The sequence below is a fragment of the Panthera tigris genome, chromosome X (genome assembly GCF_018350195.1).
Source record: "Panthera tigris isolate Pti1 chromosome X, P.tigris_Pti1_mat1.1, whole genome shotgun sequence".
Lineage (NCBI taxonomy): Eukaryota > Metazoa > Chordata > Mammalia > Carnivora > Felidae > Panthera > Panthera tigris.
Window position 1 is genome coordinate 64,466,108 of NC_056677.1, and position 27,425 is coordinate 64,493,532.

General features: G+C 37.3%; 1 protein-coding gene across 1 annotated transcript; it reads right to left on the reverse strand.

The window, feature by feature from the left end:
- Positions 1-7,875: 7,875 nt before the first annotated feature.
- Positions 7,876-14,307, reverse strand: ITM2A (integral membrane protein 2A). Its single transcript, XM_007093062.2, has 6 exons — positions 14,033-14,307; positions 9,843-9,974; positions 9,365-9,562; positions 9,024-9,134; positions 8,423-8,573; positions 7,876-8,271 (listed from the first exon to the last, which is right to left on the reverse strand). The coding sequence occupies exons 1-6, from the start codon at positions 14,144-14,146 to the stop codon at positions 8,183-8,185; spliced, it is 795 nt and encodes a 264-aa protein (XP_007093124.1). The 5' UTR covers positions 14,147-14,307; the 3' UTR covers positions 7,876-8,182.
- Between the last annotated feature and the right edge of the window lie 13,118 nt (positions 14,308-27,425).

Here is a 27,425-nt window from a genome sequence, read left to right on the forward strand (position 1 = left end):
ACTCACCTCTACAAGCAACATAATGGCAATAAATTCATATCTTTCATTACTCGCTCTAAACATCAATGGACTAAATGTTCCAATCAAAAGACAGAGAGTAACAGAATGGATAAGAAAACAAGATCCATATATATGCTGTTTACAAGAGACTCACTTTAGACCTAAAGACACCTTTAGATTGAAAGTAAGGGGATGGAGAACCAACTATCATGCTAATGGTTGACAAAAGAAAGCAAGAGTAGACAATATAGATTTTAAAAAAAAGACTGTAACAAATATAGATTTTAAATCAGACAATATAGATTTTAAAATAAAGACTGTAACAAAAGATGAAGAAGGGCATTATATCATAATTAAGGGTTCCATCCTCCAAGAAGACCTAACAATTGTAAACATTTATGTGCCAAATATGGAAGCACCCAAATATATAAATCAGTTAATCACAAACATAAAGAAACTAATTGATAATAATACCAGAATAGTAGGGAACTTCAACACCCCACTTACAACAATGGACAGATCATCTAAACAGAAAATCAACAAGGAAACAATAGCTTTGAATGACACATCGGACCAGATGGACTGAGCAAATATTCAGAACATCTTATTCAAATGCAGCAGAATATACACTCTTCTCCAGTGCATATAGAACGTTATCCACAATAGATCACAAACTAGGACACAAATCAGCCCTCAACATGTACAAAAAGATCGAGATCAAACTGTGCATATTTTCAGACCACAACACTATGAAACTCAAAATCAACCACAAGAAAAAATTATGAAAGATAACAAATATTTGGAGACTAAAGAACATCCTACTAAAGAATGAATGGGCTAAACAAGAAGTTAAAGAGGGGATGAAAAAGTACATGGACGCTGATGAAAATGATAACACCAGAGCCCAAAATCTCTGGTACGCAGAAAAGGTGGTCATTAAAGGGAAGCATGTTGCAATGGAGGCCTTCCTAAGTAAAGAAGAAAGGTGTCAGGTACATAACTTAACCTTATCCTTTAAAGAGCTGGAAAAAGAACACCAAATAAAACCCAAAACCAGCAGAAGACAGGAGATAATAAAGATTAGAGCAGAAATCAATGCTATGAAAACAAACAAACAAACAAAATAGTAGAACAGATCAATGAAACCAGAAACTGGTTTGTTGAAATGATTAACAAAATTGGTAAAGCACTAGCCATTTTGATCAAAAAGAAAATGAAAAGGACCTAAATAAATAAAATCAAGAATTAAAGAGGAGAGATCACAAACAATACAGCAGAAATAAAAACAATAATAAGGGAATATTATGAGCAATTATATGCCAATAAAATGGGCAATCTGGAAGAAATGGACAAATTACTAGAAACATATAAACTACCAAAACTGAAACAGGAAAAAATAGAAAATTTGAACAGACCCATAACCGGTAAAGAAATTGAACTAGTAATCAAAAATCTCCCAAAAAACAACGTTCCAGGGCCAGATGGATTTCTAGGGGAATTCTACCAAACATTTAAGGTAGAGTGAACACCTATTCTCTTGAAGCTGTTCCAAAAAATAGAAATGGAAGGAAAACTTCCAAACTCTTTCTTTGAAGCCAGCATTACCTTGACTCCAAAACCAGATAGAGACCCCACTAAAAATGAGAACTACAGACCAAACTCCCTGATTAACATGGAATGCAAAAATTCTCAACATTATTTTATCCAACTGGTTCCAACAATGCATTAAAAAAATAATTCACCATGACCAAGTGGGATTTATACCTGGGATGCAGGGTTGGTTCAATATCCTCAAAACAATCAATGTGATTCATCACATGAATAAAAGAAAGGACAGGAACCACATGATCCTCTCAATAGAGGCAGAGAAAGCACTTGACAAAAGCATATTTTCTTGATAAAAGCCCTGAAGAAAATAGGATAGAAGGATCATACCTCGAGTTCATAAAATCCATATATTAAAGACCCAATGCTAATATTATCCTAACTGGGGAAAAACTGAGAGCTTTCCCCTGAGGTCTGGAATGAGACAGGGATGTCCACTCTCACAACTGTTATTCAACATAGTATTGGAAGTCTTAGTCTCAGCAATCAGACAATACAAAGAAATAAAATACATCCAAGTTGCCAGGAGAAGATCAAAATTTCACTATTCGCAGATGGCATGATACTGTATATGGAAAACCCAAAAGCTTCCTCCAAAAAACTGCTAGAACTGATCCACGAATTCAGCAAAGTGGCAAGATATAAAATTAATGCACAGAAATTGGTTGCATTCCCATACACCAACAGGAGGCAACAAAAAGAGAAATGAAGGAATTGATCCCATTTATAATTGCACCAAAACCCATAAAATACCTAGGAATAAATCTAACCAAAGAGGTGAAAAATCTATACACCAAAAACTATAGAAAGCTTATGAATGGAATTGAATAAGACACCAAAAAATGGAAAAATATTCCATGCTCCTGGATAGGAAGAACAAATAATGTTAAAATGTCAATACTACCCAAAGCAGTGTACATATTTAATGCAATACCTATCAAAAAAGCCACACCAGTATTATTCACAGAGCTAGAACAAACAATCCTAAAATTTGTATGGAACCCTAAAAGACCCCTAATAGCCAAAGAAATCTGGAAAAAGAAAAACAAAGCAGGAGGCATCACAATCCCAGACTTCAAGGTGTATTCCAAAGCTGTAATCATCAACACAGTATGGTAGTGGCACAAAAAAACAACACTCAGATCAACGGAAAAGAATAGAAAACCCAGAAATGGACTCACAAACATATGGCCAACTAATCTTTGAAAAAGGAGGAAAGAATATCGAATGGAATACAGACAGTCTCTTCAGCAAGTGGTGCTGGGAAAACTGGACAACGTCATGCAAAAAAATGAACCTGGATCACTTTCTTACACCATACACAAAATTAAACTCAAAATGGATGAACAACCTAAATATAAGACAGAAAGCCATCGAAGTCCTCGAGGAGAAAGCAGGCAGAAACCTCTTTGACCTTGGCTGTAGCAACTTCTTACTCAACACGTCTCCAGAGGGAAAGGAAACAAAAGCAAAAATGAACTATTGGGCCCTCATCAAAATAAAACCTTCTTCACAGTGAAGGAAACAATCAGCAAATCTCAAAGGCAACCGACAGAATGGGAGAAGATATTTGCAAACAACATATCAGATAAAGGGTTAGTATCCAAAATCTATAAAGATATCAAACTCAACACCAAAGAAACAAATAATCTGGTGAAGAAATGGGCAAAAGACATGAATATACACTTCTCCAAAGAAGACATCCAGATGGCAAACCAATACATGAAAAAAATTCTCAACATCATTCATCACCAGGGAAATACAAATCAAAACCACAATGAGGTACCACCTCACACCTGTCAGAATGGCTAACATTAACAACTCAGGCAACAACAGATGTTGGCGAGGATGCAGAGAAAGGAGGATGCAGATATCTTTTGTACTGCTGGTGGGAATGCAAAATGTTGCAGCCACTCTGGAAAACATGATGAAGATACCTCAAAAAATTAAAGATAGAACTACCCTATGACCCAGCAATTGCACTACTAGGTATTTATCCAAGGGATACAGGTATGCTGTTTCAAAGGGACACATGCACCCCCATGTTTATAGCAGTGCTATAAACAATAGCCAAAGTATGGAAAGGGCCCAAGTGTCCATCGAGGGATGAATGGATAAACAATATGTGGTATATATATACAATGGAGTATTATTCAGCAATCAAAAATAATGAAATCTTTCCATTTGCCACTATGTAGATGGAACTAGAGGGTAATTTGCTAAGTGAAATTAGTCATAGAAAGACAAATATCATATGACTTCACTCATATGAGGACTTTAATATACAAATACATGAACATAACAGATGGGAAGCAAAAATAATATATAACAAGGAGGGGGACATAAGAGTCTCTTAAATATGGAGAACAAACAGAGGGTTACTGGATGCGTTGTGGAAGGGGGATTGGCTAAATGGGTAAGGGACATTAAAGAATCTACTCTGAAATCATTTTTGCACTATATGCTAACTTGGATATAAATTTTAAAAATACATTAAGTAAAAAAATTAAAAAATGTTTAGTGTATTTTTCAAAAAGAGTAATTAGGGTGATAGATTTTACTGGGTACAGTTTTGTCTACTAAAATAAATTGTCACTACCAGCAAGTGATCAATAATATCATGAACATGGTTTATCCTAATACAAGAGAAAGAGTGTAAACTTTTGGCACCCTTTGTATGGAGTTTATACTCTTATCCATTCTGATACCTTATGTCTTTTGATTGGGGCATTTAGTCAATTTACATTCAGAGTGATTATTGAAAGATATGGATTCAGTGTCATTGCGTTATATGTAGGTTCACGTTTGTGGTGATGTCTCTGACCTGTTGTAGTCTTTGCTGCTTTCCACTCACAGAGTTCCCTTTGGGATCTCTTGCAGGGATGGTTTAGTGGTAATGAACTCCTTTAGTTTTTGTTTGCCTACAAAACCCTTTATATCTTCTATTCTGAATGACAGTCTTGCTGGATAAAGGATTCTTGGCTGTATATTTTTCCTATTTAGTACATTGAATAATTTCCGTCACTCCCTTCTCAGCTGCCAATTTTCAGTAGACAGGTGTGCTACCACCCTTATTTGTTTACCTTTGTAGGTTAAGGACTGTTTGTCCCTAGCTGCTTTCAGAATTTTCTCTTTATCTTTGTATTTTGCCAGTTTCACTATGATGTGTTATGGTATTGACCTGCTTTTGTTGATTTTGAAGGGAATTTTCTGTACCTCTTGGACTTGAATGCCTGTTTCCTTCCCCAAATTAGGAAATTTCTCAGCTATAATTTGTTCAGATAAACCTTCTGCCTCTTTATCTACCTCTTCCTGAACTTCTATGGTATGGATATTGTTTCATTTCGTGGAATCATTTAGCTCTTTAATTCTCCCCTCATGATCTAGTTATTTCCTTTCCCTTTTTTCAGCTTAATAATTTTTCATAATTTTGTCTTCTATTTCACCTATTCTCTCCTCTGCTTCTTCTATCCTTGCTGTCACTGTATACAGTTTGTTTTGCATCTCATTTATAACATTTCTTAATTAATTGTGACTAGTTCTTAGGTCTTTGATTTCTGCAGCAAGTTTCTCTCTTGTATGTTTTTCTTAAGCCCAGCTATTATTCTTATGACTGTTTTCTAAATTTTTGTTCAGCTATATTGTTTATATCTGTTTTGAGCTATAATTTCTTCTTGAATTTTCCTTGGAAGAGAATTCTTCCATTTCATCATTTTGACTAAGTTTCTGTCCTTTGTGTGTTTTAATAGCTTGTTATGTGCCCTGCACCTGTGAGTACTAGTATATTCAAAAGGGGTCATATACTGTCTAGGCCCTGGCGCTTCAGGAAGTGTTTTAGAGTATGTTGTGTGCACTCTGTCATTGTGTTTTGGCTGCTTTATCCCATTGGTTGGTCTTCTTCAAAGCTCCTTCTTGTTTCAAATGGTGGAATGTTTGGACTTTCAACCAGGTGTGCTTTGATCTGTTCACTGAAGTAACCCTGGAAAAAAAGAAAGGTGTGGGGGAAGTCTTATTCCATACAAAGAGATAAATGAAAGGGGAGAAAAGAAGATCAAGCAGAGAATCAAAACAAACTCTAATCAAGAGAGAGGGAAAGGAAAATAAAGAATAATATAGAAAAGGTGTAAAAAAAAGAATGGAATAAAAATGCCTGGTTAAACAAAGAAACAAACAAATCAGAAATATATATATCTGTGTGTGTGTGTGTGTGTGTGTGTATACACATATATGTGTGTGTGTGTGTGTGTGTGTGTGTAAAAAAGTTGACCAAAAACAAATCAGAAACTATAATTCTGATTCCAAAAGAAAAAAAAAAAGAAAAAACGGACAAAAACAAAACAAAACAATCAGTTGTCTGTTGATGCCTGGGACTGGTGGTTATGCTGGTCTGGAAGAGAGGCTGGCTGTTTTGGGTCCCTCTTCTTCCAGTAAATAAGCAGTTGCCAGGCACTGAGGGGTGGGGTTTGGTGCATGCAGGTACCGCCTCCACTGGGGGCCACTGTGCTGCTCCATGAAGGCCCACCTCGGTGGTGTTGGGGAGAAAATGGTGACACCCCAACCTCTCCTCACTGGACAGGATGTCTCAAACCACTAGCACAGGCGGTGAGGTCTGTTTGACCTGTTCCACAGTTCTCCCGCACCTTCTAGGTGCTCAGCTGGGATTCAAAACCCGATGTCTTGGGGCACCTGGGTGGATCAGTTGGTTAAGTGACCAACTTCAGCTTAGGTAATGATCTCAAGGTTCATGAGTTTGAGCCTTGTGTTGGGCTCTGTGCTGACAGCTCAGAGCCTGAAGCCTGCTTTGAATTCTGTGTCTCCCTCTGCCCTCCCCCAATCTCTCTCTCCCTCTCTCTCAAAAATGAATAAACATAAAAATAAAAATTAAAAATTAAACATTAAAAACCCGATGTGTTAAAAGGCCTTGCACCACGCAGCCCCTGTTCTAGTGTAGTGCCACTCAGCCCTGCCAATAAAAGGTTTTTGGCTTGTGCCTGCTGGGTCTTTTGTCCTTGGGGAGGCAATAAACCCTCTTCCCACTGTATTCAAGGAAGGGGACTGTTCTCTCTCAGTGTGCCCCAGAGATTGCTACAGCTCCTAGACCAGCTCCTTCCCCACCAGGTGGGCACACACCACCAGCTCTGTTCTAGAGAAAGGTGCACACTTTAAAAACCTGCAAGTTCCAGCTCCTAAGGCTGTGAAAAATAGAACCTGGCACTCTCTGTATTTCTTGTTCCCTATCCATGGTCTTGAAAGGTTTTCTCCAATACTGAAGCCTTCATTCTCTCCCTTTTGTCTCTCCACAGAAGGGGTTCCCTCCCCGTTTTATCTTCCCCAATTCACATACATGCACCTCGATCCGACCAAGCTGTCTCCCTCCACCTGTGGAATTCCTTCTGCCACTCCACAGATTGATTTCCTGTGTGTTCCAAGTGATCTGACCTCAAGACAGCTGTGTTTGAGGGATGAGGGAAATCCCAGTCCCCCTACTTCTCTGCAATCTTAACTCCTCCTCCCTAGAGTTTATACTCTTAGACAAGTGAGTAAAGATCACAGTATGTGATGTTATTAAAGGTTGTCATCATCTTATCCAAGGTTAGTTCTTAATGACCTTTTGTAGCCCTCTATGTTTGTTTATATTTTTATGAAAGAGAAAACGCATTAAAATGTTTGAAATTGCTATGAGCCTAAAGGCTCTTAACAAATAGTTAACTTTACATTTATGCCAGTTATGAGGAATTTATAGAAGAGTAATTGATATAATATCAAAAAAGAAATAAAAATGAGATTAAAAAATATAAATGTGTGGAAGTATGAATAAGGGCAGAGCTAAATTCATTATTTTAGATCAATTTCAGGTACACCAAAGCCAAATAAGTAATGTTGTTTGCATTAAGTGAGAAACAGTGGCTTAATATGGGAAAATTTATTATAGGGTTGTAGAATTCATACAACCTAAATTCCTCAACACTTGTACAGTTTTGTGTATTTCACAATACAGATATCAGTGAGATAGAATCACTGTATTTGTGAAACTGACTTGTGTATGAATTTGCTTATATGTAAATCAAATCTATTACAGAGTACCTAACAGAAATAAAAAATATGTAATTTCTATATTCAAGAAAATTATACCAAATGAAAAATAAAACTTCACAATGTTAAGAGATTTGATGTGTTTTACAAAAAAATTCAGAAATAATTTTAAATATTTTAAATTTAAAACATGTTCTACCATGTGATTGAGTGAAGAACTTACTTTAAAAAACCACACACAAAGGATGGAATTTATTGTCAGGATGTTAGCTGATATATTCATGCTGCTTTCAGAAGTCTAAACCCTATAAATTGAAAAGAAATCACCGAATTATTTAATTTAAATTTCAAACAAAAAGAAATGCCAATTAAACTAAAAATTGACAAGAACTTGCAGTGGTTAGTTTTTTTCCTTCTTTTTTTTTGTATAAGAAATAGAGTATGCATGAGTAAATATCATGAGTATCCCACACACTTTAATGTTGAAGTCATATTGTAAATCTCTGACTTCTTATTACTAAGGATACTCTTTTCCTGTTGCCTCTCACTCTTGACAGATCTTGGTCTCAACAACAAATTCGTTGGGGAAGTGTCTAATCTTCCAGCATTTATCAATGGCACGTTTGTTGAAACCTGTGAGAAAATGCACAAAGAAGTGGTTTTTTAACTTTCTATGTAAATTAAAACATATCTAGATTTGCTGTCTACATTTCTACTCCCCTCCATCTTTAGTTTCCTTCACTTTCTAAATAACACAGGTTGAAGGAAAGAATAAATTTCCTACCCAGCAAGAGGTCTCTTCTACGAAGGCGGAAGGACTTGCGGTTGTTGCAAAGTTGGTAAATAAAGATGCCGAGGTTGCTAACATCACGGATCTCCTCTACAGCAACCATGTCTTCACGAACAACATATGTGTGAGACAGGTATTTGCCACTCTAAAATTTTTATAAAAAGATTGAAATAAGAACTTAAAAACACCATTTCAATCCTTACCTAGCGCAGATATACTTTTTTCTAATAGACTTTATTTTTTAGAGTAGTTTTGGGTGACAGCACACTTTTTTAAGGTTTATTTATTTATTTTGTGAGAGACAGAAACAGTGTGAGCGAGGGAAGGGCAGAGAACGAGGGAGAGAGAATCCCAAGCAGGTTCCACGCTGTCAGCGTACAGCCAGATGTGGGGCTTGAACTCACAAACTGTGAGATCATGTCCTGAGCTGAAACCAAGAGTTGGATGCTTAACCAACTGAGCCACCCAGGCGCCCCCTACAGCACACTTTTTATTTGAAAACTATTTCAACAATATGGAATGTTGTAGCTCAAATCATTTGTTTTTAATGAGGAAGCAAATGCTGAAATGAAAATTTGACATCAAAAATACGTACTGCCAGTTTGCCAAAGAACTCCACCAAATTCTTTGGAGGAAGAACAATAGAAGTATTGAGAGGCATCAGATAACAGTTCCCCAGGAGCAAGTCCAGGTAAGCAGTCATGCCCTGTTGGGGAAAGGGAAAAGTTAACTATGATGTAAAGAGCATTAATTCTTCAGATTGTAACTACCATTATAACAAGTAGCTACATCCTTTTAAAATCTGCTAATGTATATTCAATAGCAAAAGATTGAAAAAGGGTTTGCTGCAAAAAGATGTACATTTATGAACAATTTTAATACTTACTAATAAACTAAGAAAAAAATCAGGAAAACCTAAAGAAGTGATAAATCCACCTTTTCAAAGTCGTGAATAATTGCTGCAGGATCACTATCAGAGAAACTGGGGACAGGCACATCAATGATTGCAATGTTGTCATCTTCACGGATGTCAGCTTCCTCTGTCACAGGCAGGAAGTAGGGCTCTGCTCCTTGAAGGGAATTTTCAGGGTCTTCAGAGTCAAAGAAGCACATCTCTCCATGGTAGATGGTATTCTAAAAGACAAAAAGGGAGAATTAAAAACTTTTAATACTTACTACCATGACATTTGAATCATTCCTCACACTCACATCAATTCATTGTACAGTTTGTCAAGCTGAGGATTTCTGATTACAGTTGTCACCATGAAGACAAATTAATTTTAGAAATTGAATGGTAATTTGAAAATTTGTCCTAAATCTTAATTTCTCTGGTGACCACCACAGATTTACTTAAGTTGCTACTACAAGTATAGCAATTAGTAATTCAAATTATAAGGATTATAATTATTATTACCTTGGGCATGAAGTACTTGTAAATGCAGGCTCCACCAACAATAAGTCCTGCCAAGATGAATGAAAGGCCTAAGAGAGTAAGCATGCATCTCCCAGAGGAGCCCTCTTTTTCCTGGGTGGCAAACTGGAGCTCCTGTTTATTAAAAAGCAAGATCAAAAACAAAAACCAGATTGCACTTTTAGTCACATAGCTGCTTTGTACATAATTTACTTTCTTGAAATACCAGATAATTTTTAAAAGATGTTATTAAGTCATTCTAGATTAAAATTATTTCCAGATAACTTCTGATATTTAATAGATGTAAAAACATCCAATTATATTAACCTTCCTTCTGGCATTTACAAATCCAACTGCAGACATGAAGTTTTTTCAAAATACACACTTCTAGATTCAGCTGAAAATAACAATTCATTTATGGAATAAATTATCCTCTTTAAATAAATGGAAGTTGTTAATTTTTAGACTTTTATAGTGATAGAATCACTAACCTTCTTGAATATAATTATGTTGCTTTACTATCTCTTGTAAATCAACTTTTTTGCCAATTTAAAGGTGAATTAATGTATTTTGATTTATTAAAGGATTTTCAAAAAGCCAGTTTTAAAATTTGTTTTATATAAAAAGTTCTATAAGACATATGTATGTCATTTTTCCCTATTCTAGAAATTAAAATTTTGAAAATGAGATATATTTCTTAATGTTCCTAATTTTAGTGAGAAATTAGCCTTTTCAATATCACCCACTGTTCTGTAATTATTTACTTCATGAATGTAATAATGTTTTCCAAATTCTGGATAAAACACTAGATTTTACAGTACAAGATTTGTGATAGCTGGGACCAAAAGCTGTTCATATAACAATAAAATTCTTTTAAATCCATAAATTGTTCAGGAATTGGAACCAGAAAGATCCAAAGCAAACATGTAACTGATTAACTGTATTCTTCCGAAGGTAATGGACCATGGGACCCTCCAATCCCATTCTTTTATTTTTTATTTATTTGTTTATTTTTTTAATGCTTATTTATTTTTGAGACAGAGAGAGACAGAGCACGAGCAGGGGAAGGTCAGAAAGAGAGGGAGACAAAGAATTCAAAGCAGGCTTCAGGCTCTGAGCTATCAGCACAGAGCCTAATATTGGGCGTAAACACAAGAACTGCCAGATCATGACCTGAACCGAAGTTGGAGGCTTAACCGAATGAGCCACCCAGGCAACCCCCTCCAATCCCATTCTTGTATGTCACAATATGTTCTAAGCAGCATTGTATTATTATGCAAGGATAGAATAAATGATATCAGCGAACTTTGTTTCTTGTAATTAGTGGGTAAATCATTCAGACTGGTATAAAAATATAATTTGTAGTATTTCAGGACATTAACTCTTTTCCATGACAACTACTATAAAGGTTATGGCACCCAATTCACCTTCAATTAATCTGGTGAAAATAGATGCATGGATTATAAGGAGAGACAATTATTTGGTAAATGGCTTGTCAAAAAATTGTATTTCTTTAAAATTCAAAGTTTGGTATTCACATTTTCTTAGCTAAATTCATTTAAATTGAAACCTTCCATTAATACTGTATAAACCTTGAAGGCTGTTACTTGTCCCAATAGTTTTCAGAACTTATACATTATTTCTATCAAAAAACTAACCTAAAATTAACATTACAATAGCAGAATTATAAATTATGACTGTGAATCACAGTAATCTAGAGCTAGAGACTTAGGAATTATATTTTAGATGATTAAATTGAGGTCCAGGGGCGCCTGTGTGGCTCAGTCGGTTGAGCATCTGACTTCGGCTCAGGTCGTGATCTCACAGCTCGTGAGTTCGAGCCCCACGTCAGGCTCTGTGCTGACAGCTCGGAGCCTGGAGTCTGCTTCAGATTTTGTGCCTCCCTCTCTCTCTGCCCCAACCCACTTGCATTCTGTCTCTGTCTCTCAAAAAAATAAATAAACATTAAAAAATTTAAAAAATGAATCTTTAAAAAAAATAGAGGTCCAAAGAGATGAAGTGACTTGCCCCTAAGTCACAAAATGACTTAATTTGAAATACTCAAAGCAATGAATTTATTTTTTTTCTTGTCACTGCAATATGAGAAGAGCAATTTACACTGCAATTTCATTTATTATTAAGCAAGGTCTGTGTATTAGAGTTTCAATTTAATAAAATTCCCTACCATTCTAGGAAGGATTTTTTTTTTCATTTAAATTTGCTGGAACTCAGGATGGCATGGATTCTCATTTACCATAGCTAATTTCTCTCTAAACTGTATTTTAAAATCATTGTACACAACCTCTGACATACTATTCTGTTGTGATCAGTTTCCTTTTTTTAATTTTTTAAACGTTTATTTATTATTGAGAGAGAGAGACAGAGCATGAGCATGGGAGGGGCAGAGAGAGGGGAGACACAGAATCTGAAGCAGGCTCCAGGCTCTGAGCTGTCAGCACAGAGCCCGACACAGGGCCAGAACTCACAAATGCAAGATCATGACCTGAGCCAAAGTGGGATGCTTAACCCACTGAGCCACCTAGGCGCCCCAGTTGTGCTCAGTTTCTAATGAGCAGATTAATACATCACAATATAATGTGCCAAGTATTATTAAATCTGTGTCCTGTAGTGGCCAGGTCAAGATCCTGTGGAAGCTTCTCCAACATCTAACAAAGAAATATAATCATAGTACTAATGTTCATTTTTGTTTATTCCTCATCACACCACAGGCCTAGAAGAAGTACTGCTTGCATATTAACTGTATCCAACTACAAATCATGAAGTTTTTGGTCGTGAGAGAAAAATAAAGGGATTACTATGTGGCTATATTTAACTACTGGCATCTCATTAGACCTCCCAAAAATCTGGCCATGTTTCACTTACAAAGTGAGTAGGACAGTTACATATTTGATCTTAAGTCATTTAATCAAAACTTCCACAATGCAAGGGAATTTTACTTTTTAGTTCTGAAATGTATAATACCCAAAAGCGAGTTTGATTGCTTGGTTAAATATTAAAAATTTCTGTGATAAAAACTCTGCATAAGCACATAAGCATTTCAAATTGTGTGCATAATAAGTTTTTACTACATAGCTTCTCATTTCACTCAAAGTACTTTTAAAAACTCCACTCTGAACACAGAAGTTAAAACTTTAAAAAGAGAAGATGACAAGGTAAGACAGATCTGGAAACCGACACTGCACAGATTTAGTAGAACAAGAAAGAAATACAATTGTCCCTTTTAACATTGAGGTTTTACTGAGGAAAACAAGTAGTTTCCAAACACTGAACCATGTTAGATTTTTAAAGGAAATAGAAATTGGACTAAATAAATAATGGCTAACATTTTGGGGGAGAAACTACCTCAATTTCTGGCAATGCTAGAAGTTTAAATTACAAGGTCGGATCTGCTTCAGATCTCTCTACGGGGGAGGTGGTAGAAAGGATATCACGAAAAGGAAGTACTTAAAAGAAGAAAAAAATAAACCTTAACATTTCTTTTTAGGGATGAAGAGTGCTGCCTTTAGGAAATGCCACTCTGAAAACATACAAGGATCTTGCAGTGAACATCTCAAATTCTAATTAAAACCAACCTCAATTTTGATAGCTCCTTTACCAAATGCTTAAAACTGCTATGACTAGGGAGAAATTGAAAATATACACAGGCGTACACAGACACATACTAGTCCCAGCCCATACAGCTTTGAGTCAAAGCTGTTCTTTGCCCTACAGCCCACCCCCGCAAACATTCAGAAATCCTAGAAAGATTTAAATTCATAGATCTTTATCCATACCAAAAGCAAACAAAGAATAATTAAATCTCAGCTGGACACTGAACAACGTGCATATAGGTGATCCTCAGCACCCCCCCCCAACATGTTCCCCGGGAAAGGGTGACATTGGGTCCCAAGGGTTCTCCTCAAACGCTCTCTAACATCCCTTCAAGATGTACCACATGGGCTAGAACCCACGGAAAGTAGTGCGATGCATGGGGATGTTAAGGGGCGTGGGGCACTACAGAGGGAAGGCGGCCTGACTAGAGGGAACTGGAGAACCGGTAAACCAGATTAACAGAGCGGAGAGGGCAGCTTTCATTTTGTCCTCTATCAGTTGCCTCTTCCTTCCCTCCAAATCACCCCCTCTCCACCTTACCGACCCTAGCAGGCAGTCTGGGGTGGAGTCAGTAGTGCTACCTTGCGGGTCAAGATCTGAGCTCCCACCGTTCGGTTTACAAGAGCCTCCACGTCTTGCCGCGCCTCCTCTTTTTGCACCGCTGTGACTGTACTGAAGGCTATTTTCACCATCATGTATCTTTGGGCTGTGCGGTAAGGCTTGGCTGGAATCAGCGTCTTGGGTTGCAGGTTGTAAAAAGAAGAGATCGCGCTAGCCCTAACAGGACCTACTTTCTCCCTTGCCTGTCTTAAGCAGCTGCAAACCCAGGTTTGGGGATACTTATGACGCAGACCTAAACTGGGTGGGAGACTGTGGGAGGGCCGACGGAAGGGCTGAGGGAGGAGTGGGAGGGGGTCCAAATGCTGGGTTGGGGGTGGGGGTTGCCCAAGAGGAAAGAGAAGGGGAGGTGGAGCCCTTGGGCAGCTGGGGTTTGACGTGCCTCACCTGCTCTCCAGGCATGCTCCCACCCACCCTCTGCACCCTCAGATAAGAACAAGACAGGAAGGAAGTCTGCTGTATTGTGTCTTTCTGCCTCTGTCCAGGCCACAATAGCCCCTGAGTCTGATTTTGTTTTCCCAAACCTGAACCTGCCTCCCCCGAAGGGGCCAGGAACTGTAACTTGGCACCAACTCAAGCTTCCTCAGCTGTGCACTGACTCAGGTCCCAAAAGTACAGTCCATGACTATTGTGTACCTTTATAATAATACCTTCCCTTTAAAGAACACTCAGAAGTCTGTTTATAGTTACTTGGTTTATTCTCTCATCATCTTGTTTTCTTTCTTGGCGTTTGTTTGCTTTGTAACTTCAGCTCCCCAACCTAGAAATAAATAAATAAATAAAAATCAGAAATATAGCACTCCTGCCTCTTCAACTCCCCATTTTGCAGGCAGGACAAGATGACACAGAGGAGTGTGGAAAGCTCATAGTGAATCTATGAAATAATCCAGACCCTTTCACTTTCTCAGATCAAGGAAACCAGAGTAAGGTGTCAGTACAGACCTTGTTTGTCTTCAGCCACTAGTTGTGAGATCTGCAGAGAGAAAAGCAATGGTGTGTATACCTATGCATTTAGGGAGGTAGAAGCATGAAAAAAAAATAATAATCCCAAAGAGGGCTGAGTTAGAAAGCATTATTGGAACATTTATATGTGCAACTAGTATAACCATGCCATTTATTCACAATCAAGATCAGATAAGGTATAACAACCAGCCTACCTTAATGCTATTTCACTAGATTCCAACTAGTAAATTGGTCTTAAAAAACAAACAAAAAAATAACACTTCAGAGAATTGACTAAACCTCCTGGTAGACAACTGTTTAATAGCAAGACAGAGGAACTAAAGAATTTTTCACGTCAGTAAGTTTTGTCCTATTAAAATACAACACCCTTGTTTTTCTTTTGACCTTGAAGCCTCCAAGCCAAATGCAAAAATAAATGTACCTTCTTTAATCTGAGACTCATTTAGGAAATAATATTTTTATCAGAAAGTTAGTGGCTTTTTTTTCTTTATATATAATAACCATTACACAGAGCTTCCCACCCTTCCCCTACACCCAACCTAGCAAATCTTGATTACTCACTGATATTCATTAGAAAATTAGAGTAATGTCTTAGGAGAAAAAAGTTGGCCTAAAGGCATAATGAAATCTTAGTTTCCCCCTCTTTCTCCTCTTTCTAGGCATATCATAAGAAAGAACCGTCATGTGCCTCCTTTTCCTTTCCAGGCCTTGCTTCTACTTGGCTTTTTTCCTCCTCCACACACTGCCTGCCTGGGGAATGCATAGAGTAGGCTTTCTTTATTGTATACACAAGCCCCATTTAAATCACTGAGTCTAACAAGACTCCAGGCCTCATTCCCAGTCCCTGTTTGCATTTTAAACAGCTTTGGCAGTTGTGATGAGGAGCTCTGCATCAGAACTATTGTCCTCTGTATTTGCTTGTGTGACTTATGTTTGATGTTTGTTCTCTTTGAACAGAAACTGGAATGTTGAATGACAGGCCTGGGCCCTCTAGTCTTTATATTCCACTCTCTCCATTATGCTAAGTCAGCAGAGCTAAATCTGCTCACAGTTTTATGGTCCTAAACCTGTATAGTGTATTTGCTAAGCAACGAGGAGTTTTCAGTTTTCTGGTATGTACTTTCTTTTAGAAAATCTGGAAGTAGATGCTTCTGCTTCTTTACCATACTCCTGCTCCTTGTTAGCTGTCTGATACTTATCAATATAATCTTTAAAGAGGTGTATTTGGGTGATAGAAGAAAGAGATGTGAATTGGAAGTCTAAATCAGTTCTGTAGCTTCCCAATTTCACAGAACTCAAACCTCAAACTGAAAGTTGTGACATAACTAATGTCTATATAAAGACAAGATTATTCTAAATATACTTGTGCCTTATAAATGGGTCCCTCAGAAAGGGCACTGCCAACATAGCTATGTCTGAAGGATTTGTTCTTTCAAAAACTGAAAAAAAAAAGAACGAGACCTTATAGAATCATAAAATATCAGATTTGGATGGGACCTTAAAAGTTGGGTTCAATTCCCTCTGTAGCTGCCTAGTGAACAGGTGTCTTGCCCAAAGTTCAGTCAGCAGCAAAGGGAGTCTGGAAGCCTGTTTCCTCAGTTCTTTCTATTATAGTTTGCTACCTCTTGTGTTTAGTGTCTTCTCTGACCCAGCTGTTACTTATAATTAAGCTTATATCCCTCTTCCACAAAAACACTTTGCACAGAAAAATCAAATAAAAATAATTTTAAAAAGCTTTTGCCAATGCTATATTATTTCCTCATTTCATATCCAGTGTTACTTTTCAGGAACTTCCTCCAGACATTTTTGTTGTTGTTGTTTTTGTTTTGTTTATTCCATCAGAATTTGGGAAGTCTATAATCTGTATGAAAGAGGGTTTTTTTTGCTATATTTTTAATAGCATTTGGTCCAACATGACACATTCTTAGCTTGGCAAACATAGACACATACAGAAATACACACAGACAGACACAATGTACCCATTGGTGGCTGATGACAAGAAATGAACAGGTGTGAGGTACAGTCAGTAGAATCTGCAGTCTGGTCTTCAGGTGGATCCAACATATCACATTGTGATAATTTACTCTGGGTTATAATGAGCACAGGTGCTGGAATCATCATTTAGTGTCGGTTTAATATTAACCATTCTGAAGTGCTCACTAAAAAACATCTGGGATTTTTTCCCCTCATCTCCTTCTCCTGCTCACCCTACCACATCCTTTTGCTCTTCTTACCCTCACAGAGCCTGATGTTTCCTGTCTAGATTAGAACATTCTGGCTGCATAATGACTATGTGGAAGCAGCTCTGGTCATATTAGCCTTGTACTGATGGTGTGTTCCAAAGCTTCATTACTGTGACTTTAATTAATTGATCTCATAAATTTGGCATATTGAATTCAAAGGTGTTCTTTGAATCTTCACTCAATGACTGTGCACCTATTTATTACTGAGTTGTAACAGCAATTTTCACAGAAGTAAATGCTTTTGGTTTATGTGTTTCTGGTTTTCATGCCTGATCCACAAAGGTTTTATAAATCGCTGTGTTGCCCCTTTAAATGCCCTATGTTAGTATAAAAAACCTCATGACAAGGGGCCCTAGCAGATTCAATGGAAAGACTATAAAAACTTCCAGAACACTTGACATAAAACTGATATATTATGTAATAATGTTTCTAGTAGAAACCAGGACCTCATTCATCATAAAAGGCACTCCCTAAGTCCCATGCTGCATATTAAAGAAATGGTCACCCTCTAGTCACACTACAGATTTCCACTCCTAATCAGAGGTGAACAACCTAGAAGTTTTAGAGGAAAACGCTTCTGTGAAAAAAATGAATTTTGCCAAACAAAGAAGCCTTGGGGCAAAGTCAGACAGCAAACCCTTCATTCAGGACCCTTCTTGGGGCCTCAATTTTATCCCTTACAAATTGAGGAAATGGGCCTATAAATCTAGATGTCTTTAGTTTACTTTTTTTGTCAGTGCAAAAGTCTCTGTAGCTGCTCTATTTTCTGGACTTTAGCTTAAGTTGATAAATATTAACTAGGGAGCTAGAAGCAATAATCTTTTGATTAGAATGGTGACAGCATTGAGTCCTTTGGTAGGGTTGTGAAAAGGAGTGTTAGGAAATTAAACAGTGTTTTCCCTCTTCCTTATCCCTATATCTAATCAGCTACCATATTCTACCAAGCCCTGTCAGACAGTATCTCTTGCATCTATCTGTTGCTTTATATTTGCAGTACTGCCATCCTCACTTCAACCTGTTACCAGCTTACTCTTATTTTATTTTGAAAGCCTTTTGAATGTTATCCCTGCCTGTTCCTGTTCATTTTTGACTCTTCCATACCACCAGTCTTTCAAAAATGCAGCTTATTTAGTGGTGCTCCATTGCTTCCAGCAATAAGGCAAAAGTCCTTTGTCTTAAAGTTAAAATCACCTCATACTTTGGCCCTAACTTCCCTTCGGCAGCTTTAGCTCCCTTACACATATCCTTTCTCCCAAATACCTTTATTGACAATTCCCTAAACACAGGTTGGTCAACACTGCTACCACAAAGTTTTGTCAGTCTTTGTACACCTTGGGAATACCCAACTTTATTCCCTTCACCTCAGCAACTTCTAGGTATCCCTCCAATTCCCAGTCAAATCTCATCTGTTTCTTAAGCCTTCTAAGCCACTAAGCCTAAAGTGACCTGTCTCTGAATTTCTTTAGCAATTATTCATTTGGTGAAAAATTATTCACTGTCTTATTTCTTATTAAATTATTTATTTGTAATTTTTAATTAAAGAAACAGTACAACATGAAAGAAATACTTGAGAAATGAGAAGAGTGATAGGGTAGAGGGGCTAACCCCAAATCCCTGGTCCCTAAATGGAAAACTTACTGTTTTTGAGAACATAGGTCTTCTTTCTCCTGTACCATCACTTATGAATTTTTGTGACCTTGAAATGGTTAACATCTCTAAGTCTCAATTTCCCCATCTGGATAATAGGAAAATAATAGTACTTACTTCCCAGGGTTGCTATATTATTAAGAGGTAACATGCATGAAACTGAGTAAAAACTCAGCCTGGCTCAGGGGAATCAAAGTTTTCTAATGTTGTTATTTTTATATTCCATTTCAGTCATGCTATATGCATATTTTCATAGAAGATGGCATGTTATTTTTTCAATTAACAATTCTCCATAAGTATATTTTTCCATTGGAACCATCTTCACACAGATTATTTTTAATTGTTTTATAACAATCTGTAGTACATATACATCATACTTTACTCATGATTTCCTTTATTATTAGGTACTTGAGTTGCCTCCCATAATCTTTTGTTATTATAAATAATATTTTGATTAATATTTTAGGCATAAAAAGTTCCCTTCATTTGGATGATTTCCTTTGAATGAATTTTTAATTTTTTTAATGTTTATTTATTTTTGAGAGGCAGAGAGCGAGCAGGGGAGGGGCAGAGAGAGAGGGAGACACAGAATCTGAAACATGCTCCAGGCTCTGAGCTGTCAGCACAGAGCCCAATGTGGGACTCAAACCCACGAACCTTGAGATCATGACCTGAGCTGAAGTCAGATGCCTAACAGACTGAGCCACCCAGGTGCCCCATCATTTGAATGAATTTTTAGAAATAAGGTTTTTGAGTAAAAGAGTACACACATTGCTATGGCTCTTATGCAAATTAAGATAGCTCTAGTTTTATACATACATCAATTTTGTGTATTATCCCCTAATTAGAAAGTTATATAATATTCAAAATAATATTTAGTTGTGTTTTTTTCTATTTCTTTAAACATTGTCATACCAAGGTTGAACATTTTTCGTATGTATGTTTGCCACTATATCCTATCTTACAAATTGTTCATAGTCTTTGCCCAGTTATCATTTTGGACCTTAATGTCTTTGTTTTAATTTCTATAGGTACTTTAGAGACACTATAAAGAGTATATTTTTGTGTTATATTTGCCACTATATTTTTCTGGCCCATTATTTACTTGTTTTAGTTATTTTTTAATGTATAGTAATTTCACATTTGTGTGAAGTCCAGTATGTCAGTATTTCCTTTGGGATTGCTTTTTTTTTTTTCACTCTTATCCTTCAAAGTTAATCTCCAATCTGCCTCCTTTGACGGCTCTTATTCTTACGTTGTAATGTTGTATTAGTCTATTTTTATTTGACTATTATCAATCTAGAGTATAAAGTCTCCAAATTCAGGGATTCTATTTTATACTGTACGCAGAGTGGAAAGAGGACTGACTTGTGAGTTCAAAAACCTGTACTTGAAGCCACATAATTGCTATGTAACTTTAAATATGTCAGTATATTTCTTTTGGCTTCTACAAAACTGATTCCCCCTCTGTTTTTTTTCACAAGTTATTAGGAGTGGCAAAGGTAGTTATGTACATAACTTTAATTAATGGCAATGCATCATTAAGCATCAGTTGTAGGGGCACCTGGGTGGCTCAGTTGGTTGAGCGACCAGCTTCAGCTCAGGTCATGATCTCACGGTTTGTGAGTTAGAGCCCCGCGTAGGCCTCTGTGCTGACAGCTCAGAGCCTGGAGCCTGCTTTGGATTCTGTGTCTCCCTCTCTCTCTGCCCCTCCCCCACTCATGTGCTGTCTCTCTCTGTCTCAGAAATAAATAAACATTTTAAAAAATCAGTTGTAATTATTCATGTGACCAACAGTGCCTGGCACAGTGCTGCTTTGATAAGAGGCTCTCAGTAAAATTGTGTTTTTTAAAGGTTCATTTTATTTATGAGAGAGAGAATAAAAGAGTGTGCATAAGTTGGGGAGGGGCAAAGAGAGAGAGAGAGACAGAGGATTCCAAGTGGGCTCTGTGCTGACAGCAGAGAACCTGATGCAAGGCTGGAACTCACGAACAGTGAGATCAAGACATGAGTTGAACTCAGATGATTAACCAACTGAGCCACCCAGGCACCCTCTCTGTAAAATTGTTTAATTAGAATTTTATGGGATAATCATATATTAAGGGAAAACAATGAAATAAGTCACCATACTAAATGCTCACATTAGCCAGGATTACTGTCTATTCACTCTAAATTTTCTAGTAATTCACTCTAAATTTTCTAGTAATTAGCAAGGATTACTGTCCTTTAACTCTAAATTTTCTAGTGTAAAATGAATTGCAAATGCTCTACTTTATAATAAACTGTGTCTTTGTTTGATTTGGGAATTGTGGTGTCCTTGACCATGACATCTCATTAATGGATTTTAGCTAGATTAAAAAAAAAAATGAAGTTAGCTGTTGTTTAAACTTCAGCCATGAAACAAGCACAGAAATTCACCTTAAGGAAATTTTGAAAACTATCTTTGCTACAAAGTGAAGATTACCCATGCTTAATAGTACGTGATATTCTAAATGAAAAATAATCTGGAAAATCAAAGTTTGATACAGTGTCTAAGATCCCATTGTAGTTATTTTGCTTTAAATCTGCTCTGTGGAACATAGAAATACTACTGCAATGAATTTGCAGTGGCAACCTTTAAATTCTTTTAGTTACATGAGATTTGTGGCAATAAATGGAGAAACGCTAAAACTATGCACTGATACACATCTCTTAAAAGGTGGAGAATGCATAACCTCAGATAAGGTGCCTACCTTCATATATGAAGAAACTCAATGTCATGAAGTGTGAAGCCATAAAAGACATAACTTATTCATAAGTCAATATGTAAGTGTATCATCTCTTCATGCCTTTCTGGAAAAAAAGGGTGCATACACACACACAGACACACACACACACCCCCCAATAATTCATGTTACTTGTTTTATAAAATATTTGACAAACTACATATGTATTAAATGTCCAAACATGAAGGAGGGGATACAAAATAACTATGCTTACATTTCTTTTTTTTTTAATTTTTTTTAAAAATGTTTGTTTTGTGAGAGAGACAGTGCCTGCATGAGTGACTGGGGGAAGGGCAGAGAGAGGGAGAGAGAGAATCCCAAGTAAGCTCTGTGCCAAAATCAGTACCAAATGCTTTGGAAGGTACCTGAAAGTTAGAGAAGTAAAATAATGGTATGTGAAAAGATTTCAAATTCGTGATCAAAGTCATTTTTGTAATAATAATTATAATAAGATATAAGTAATAGTATGATTAAAATACATTATTATTGTCATCCCATATTAATAGAGCTTCCTTAGGTCATTGAGATTTCAACTGTGAATATGGACGTCCTGAATGTGACTGAATTCTGGGACCACTCATACATGGAATCACTGGAATTAATGCAAAAATTGCTTGACATTTGCTTAGCATCATAAATCAAGTGTGTTTCTCCTTGAACTTAGTGCCTGCTTCGATCATCTTATCATTGAATGTAATTAATCTAAACACCTGTGCCAAAAAAAAACCCTAAATTTGCTTTTAAACATTTCAGGATCTCAAGGTTTAAATGAGCAAAATACTCAAAGTATCACAATGTTATTGTCCGTTGGTGGGGTGGAAGATGAAGTGAGGAAACATCCAAATACATAAGAATGCTTAGAAACTGATCCAGTTCTTGGAATTTGTGGCATGGTGTAGGGAAAGAACAGTAAAGTTAGTCAGGAAAACTACCTTTGGGCTCTGTTATGGATACCCTATATAACTTTTGGCAAGTCACTCCCCTCTCTTTGTCCTGTATACTAAATAGTGACTGTCAGCATTAAGTGAGCTAATGTGTGTAAAAAAAAAAAATCTTTATAAGCTGCAAAGCACTAACTACTTTAAAGATTATATTATCAACAATACATTATCAAAATATTATTGAAAGATATTAAAGATTTAAATAAATGAAAAGATATTCCATGTTTATGGTTTGGAAAACTTAATATTTGTAAGAAGGCAGTATACCTCAAATTAATCTGATTCAACATAATTCTTACCAAAATATCATCTAGATTTTGTGCATAATTGATAAGACGATCCTAAAATTAATATGGAAATACAAGAGGCCCAGAATTCCCAAAACCATCGTGAAAAAGAACAAAGTTGGGGCCAGAGAGAGTTGGGAAGATGGCAGTATAGGAGGACGCTGGGCTCACCTCGTACTGCTGAGTGCTTGGATTCCACCCACATCTGCCTAAATAACCCAGAAAACTGCCAGAAGACTAGCAAAATGGACTCTCCAGAGCCAAGCATATACAAGAGGCCCACAGAAGAGGGTAGGAAGAGCAGAGAGGCGGTGTGTGCTACATGGGCTGGCGGGAGGGAGCTAGGGTGGTGGAGGGGCAGCCCACCGGTAATGGCAGAGCCCCCCAAGTCTGGATTGCAAAAGTGGAGGGGCCAGACTGCGTGAGATCTGACAGCGAGTGGGACTTAACATCTGGAATGTTAACAGTCAACAGCTCTGATCTCGGAGAGAGGGGAGTGTGAGAGAACGCCGGGAGGGAGATTTGTTGAGCTCTGGAAGACAGAGCTCAGCTTGGCTGGGGAACAAAGGTGCTGGCAAGCGCATTTCCCTCTCCTATCCCGCAGCTGAAATTCCAAAGGGAACCAGTTCCCATCACCAAACTTGCTTGCACTGCACAAATGCCCACAAACTCCCAATGCTGTGCTTCTGTGGATCCATCCCTCAGATGGGCCTGCCTCCCTCCCAGTGCTTCAAGGCCCCTCCCACAGGGGAATACCAACTGCAAAGCGAGCTAAGTCTGCCCCTCCTGCCCCTTTGTAGCTTGCAGATCTACCACAGCAAACACACCCTTGGCCAGATCCCATCGAAGCAGCACCACAAGCCTGGCAGTGTGCAAGTAGCCCTGACATGAAACACACCACTCCACAGTGAGTCCTGCCCCTGGGGAAGGGGAAGACAAGGTACACACCAGTTTGACTGTGGCCCCAGTGGTTGGCTGGGGGCAGATATTGGTTGGGTCTGACTGTGGCCCTCCCAACCAACACTATTTACTCCGGACAGCACAGGGGAAGTGCCCTGCAGTTTGGAGCTATCAAAGACACTACCCAAAATGACAAAACGGAAGAATTCTCCTCAAAAGAAACTCCAGGAAGTAGCGACAGCTAACGAATTGATCAAAAAGGATTTAAGCAATATAACGGAACAAGAATTTAGAATAATAGTCATAAAATTAATCCCTGGGCTTGAGAAAAGCATAGAGGATCTATTAAAAAAAGCAGAGAATCTATTGTTACAGAGATCAAGGGACTAAGAAATAGTCATGAGGAGCTAAAAAATGCTATGAATGAGGTGCAAAATAAAATGGAGGCGGCCATAGCACAGATTGAAGAGGCAGAGGAGAGAAGGTTAATTAGAAGATAAAATTATGGAAAAAGAGGAAGCTGAGAATAAGAGAGATAAAAACAATCCAGGAGTAGGAAGGGAGAATTAGAGAACTAAGTGATGAAATCAAATGGAACAATATCCGTATCATAGGAATTCCAGAAGAAGAAGAAGAAGAAGTAGAAGAAGAAGAGGAGAAAGAAAGGGGCTGAAGGTGTACTTGAACAAATCATAGCTGAGAAGTTCCCTGATCTGGGGAAGGAAACAGGCATTGAAATCCAAGAGGCACAGAGAACTCCCTTCAGACATAAACTGGAATCGATCTTCTGCATGACATATCATAGTGAAACTTGCAAACTACAAGGATAAAGAGAGAATTCTGAAAGCAGATAGGGATAAACAGGCTCTAACATAGACAGGTTGACACAGAAGTGGCAGACCTATCTATTGAAACTTGGCAGGCCAGAAAAGAATGGCAGGAAATCTTCAATGTGATAAACAGAAAAAATATGCAGCCAAAAATCTTTATCCAGCAAGTCTGTCATTCAGAATAGAAGGAGAGATAAAGGTTTTCCCAAACAAACAAAAACTAAAGAAATTAATCACCATTAAACCAGCCCTACAAGAGATCCTCAGGGGGATTCTGTGAGTGAAATGTTGCAAGGACCACAAGGTACCAGAGACATCCCTACAAGCATGAAACCTACAGACATCACAATGACTCTAAACCCATAACTTTCAAAAATAACTCTGAATGTAAATGGACTAAATGATCCAACCAAAAGACATAGGGTATCATAATGGATAAAAATACAAGACCCATCTATTTTCTGTCTACAAGAGACTCATTATAGACCTGAGGACACCTTCAGATTGAAAGTGAGGGGATGGAGAACTATCTATCATGCTACTGGAAGTCAAAAGAAAGGTAGAATAGCCATCCTTATATCAGACAAACTAGACTTTAAATTAAAGGCTGTAGCAAGAGATGAAGAAGGGCATTATATAATAATTACAGGGTCTATCCATCAGGAAGAGCTAACAATTATAAATGTCTATGTGCCGAATACCGGAGCCGCCAAATATATAAAACAAATATCACAAATATAAGCAACTTTATTGATAAGAATGATGTAATTGCAGGAAACTTTAATACTCCACTAACAACAATGGATAGATCATCTAGACACAGGATCAATAAAGAAACAAGGGCCCTGAATGATACATTGGATCAGATGGACTTGACAGATATATTTAGAACTCTGCATCCCAAAGCAACAAAATATACTTTCTTCTCGAGTGCACATTGAACATTCTCCAAGATAGATCACATACTGGGTCACAAAACAGCCCTTCATAAGTATAAAGAATTGAGATCTTACCTTGCACACTTTCAGACCACAATGCTATGAAGCTTGAAATCAACCACAGGAAAAAGCCTGGAAAACCTCCAAAAGCATGGAGGTTAAAGAATACCCTACTAAAGAATGAATTGGTCAACCAGGCAGTTAGAGAAGAAATTAAAAAATATATAGAAACAAATGAAAATGAAAAGACAACAATCCAAACGCTTTGAGATGCAGCGAAGGCAGTCCTGAGAGGACAATACATTGCAATCCAGGCCTATCTCAAGAAACAAGAAAAATCCCAAATACAAAATCTAACAGCACACCTAAAGGAAATAGAAGCACAGCAGCAAAGACACCTCAAACCCAGCAGAAGAAGAGAAATAATAAAGATCAGAGCAGAAATAAACAATATAGAATCTAAGAAAACAGTAGATCAGATCAATATAAAGAAGAGTTGGTTTTTTGAAAAAAGTTGATAAACCTCTAGCCCAGCTTCTCAAAAAGAAAAGGGACAGGACCCAAATAGACAAAATCACAAATGAAAATTAATTTATTACAACCAGTCCCTCAGAAATACAAGCAATTATCAGGGAATACTATGAAAAAATATACATCAACAAACTGGACAACCTGGAAGAAATGGACAAATTCCTAAGCATCCACACAGTTTCAGAACTCACACAGGAAGAAACAGAAAATGAATAATCCCATAACCAGTGAAGAAATTGAATCAGTTATCAAAAATCTCCCAACAAATAAGAGTCCAAGACCAGATGGTTTCCCTGGGGAATTCTTCCAGACATTTAAAGCAGACTTAATACCTATCCTTCTCAAGCTTCTACAAAAAATAGATAAGGAAGGAAAACTTCCAGATTCATTATTTCAAGCCAACATTACTTTGATTCCCAAACCAGAGACCCAGCAAAAAAAAAAAAAAAAAAAAAGAAATACAGGCTAATATCCCTGATGAATATGGATACAAAAATTCTCAACAAGATCCTAGTAAAACAAATTCAACAGCATATAAAAAGAATTATTCACCATGATCAAATGGGATTCATTCTTGGGCTGCAGGGCTGGTTCAATATTTGCAAATCAATCAATGAGATACATCACATTAATAAAACAAAATATAAGAACCATATTATCCTGTCAATCAATGCAGAAGAAGCATTTGACAAAATTCAGCATCTCTTCTTAATAAAAACCCTCGAGAAAGTCTGGATAGACAGAACATACTTAAACATCATCAAAGCCATTTATGAAAAGCCCACTGCTAATATAATTTTCACTGGGGAAAAACAAAGCTTTTTCCCTGAGATCAGGAACATGACAGGGATGCCACTCCCACCACTGTTGTTTAACATAGTGTTGGAAGTTCTAGCATCAGCAATCAGACAACAAAAGGAAATCAAAGGCATCAAAATTGGCAAAGATGAACTCAAGTTTTCACTTTTTGCAGATGACTTGATACTATACATGGAAAGCCCGATAGACTCCACCAAAAGTCTGCTAGAACTGATACATGAATTCAGCAAAGTTGCAGGGTACAAAATCAATGTACATAAATCGGTTGCATTTTTATACACAAATAATGAAGGAACAGAAAGAGAAATAAAGAAACATCTCATTCACAATTGCACGGAGAACCATAAAATACTTAGGAATAAATCTAACCAAAGATGTAAAAGATCAGTATGCTGAAAACTATAGAGAGCTTATGAAGGAAATTGAAGGAGATACCAAGAAATGGAAAAAAACATTCTGTGCTCTTGGATTGGAAGAATAAATATTGTTGAA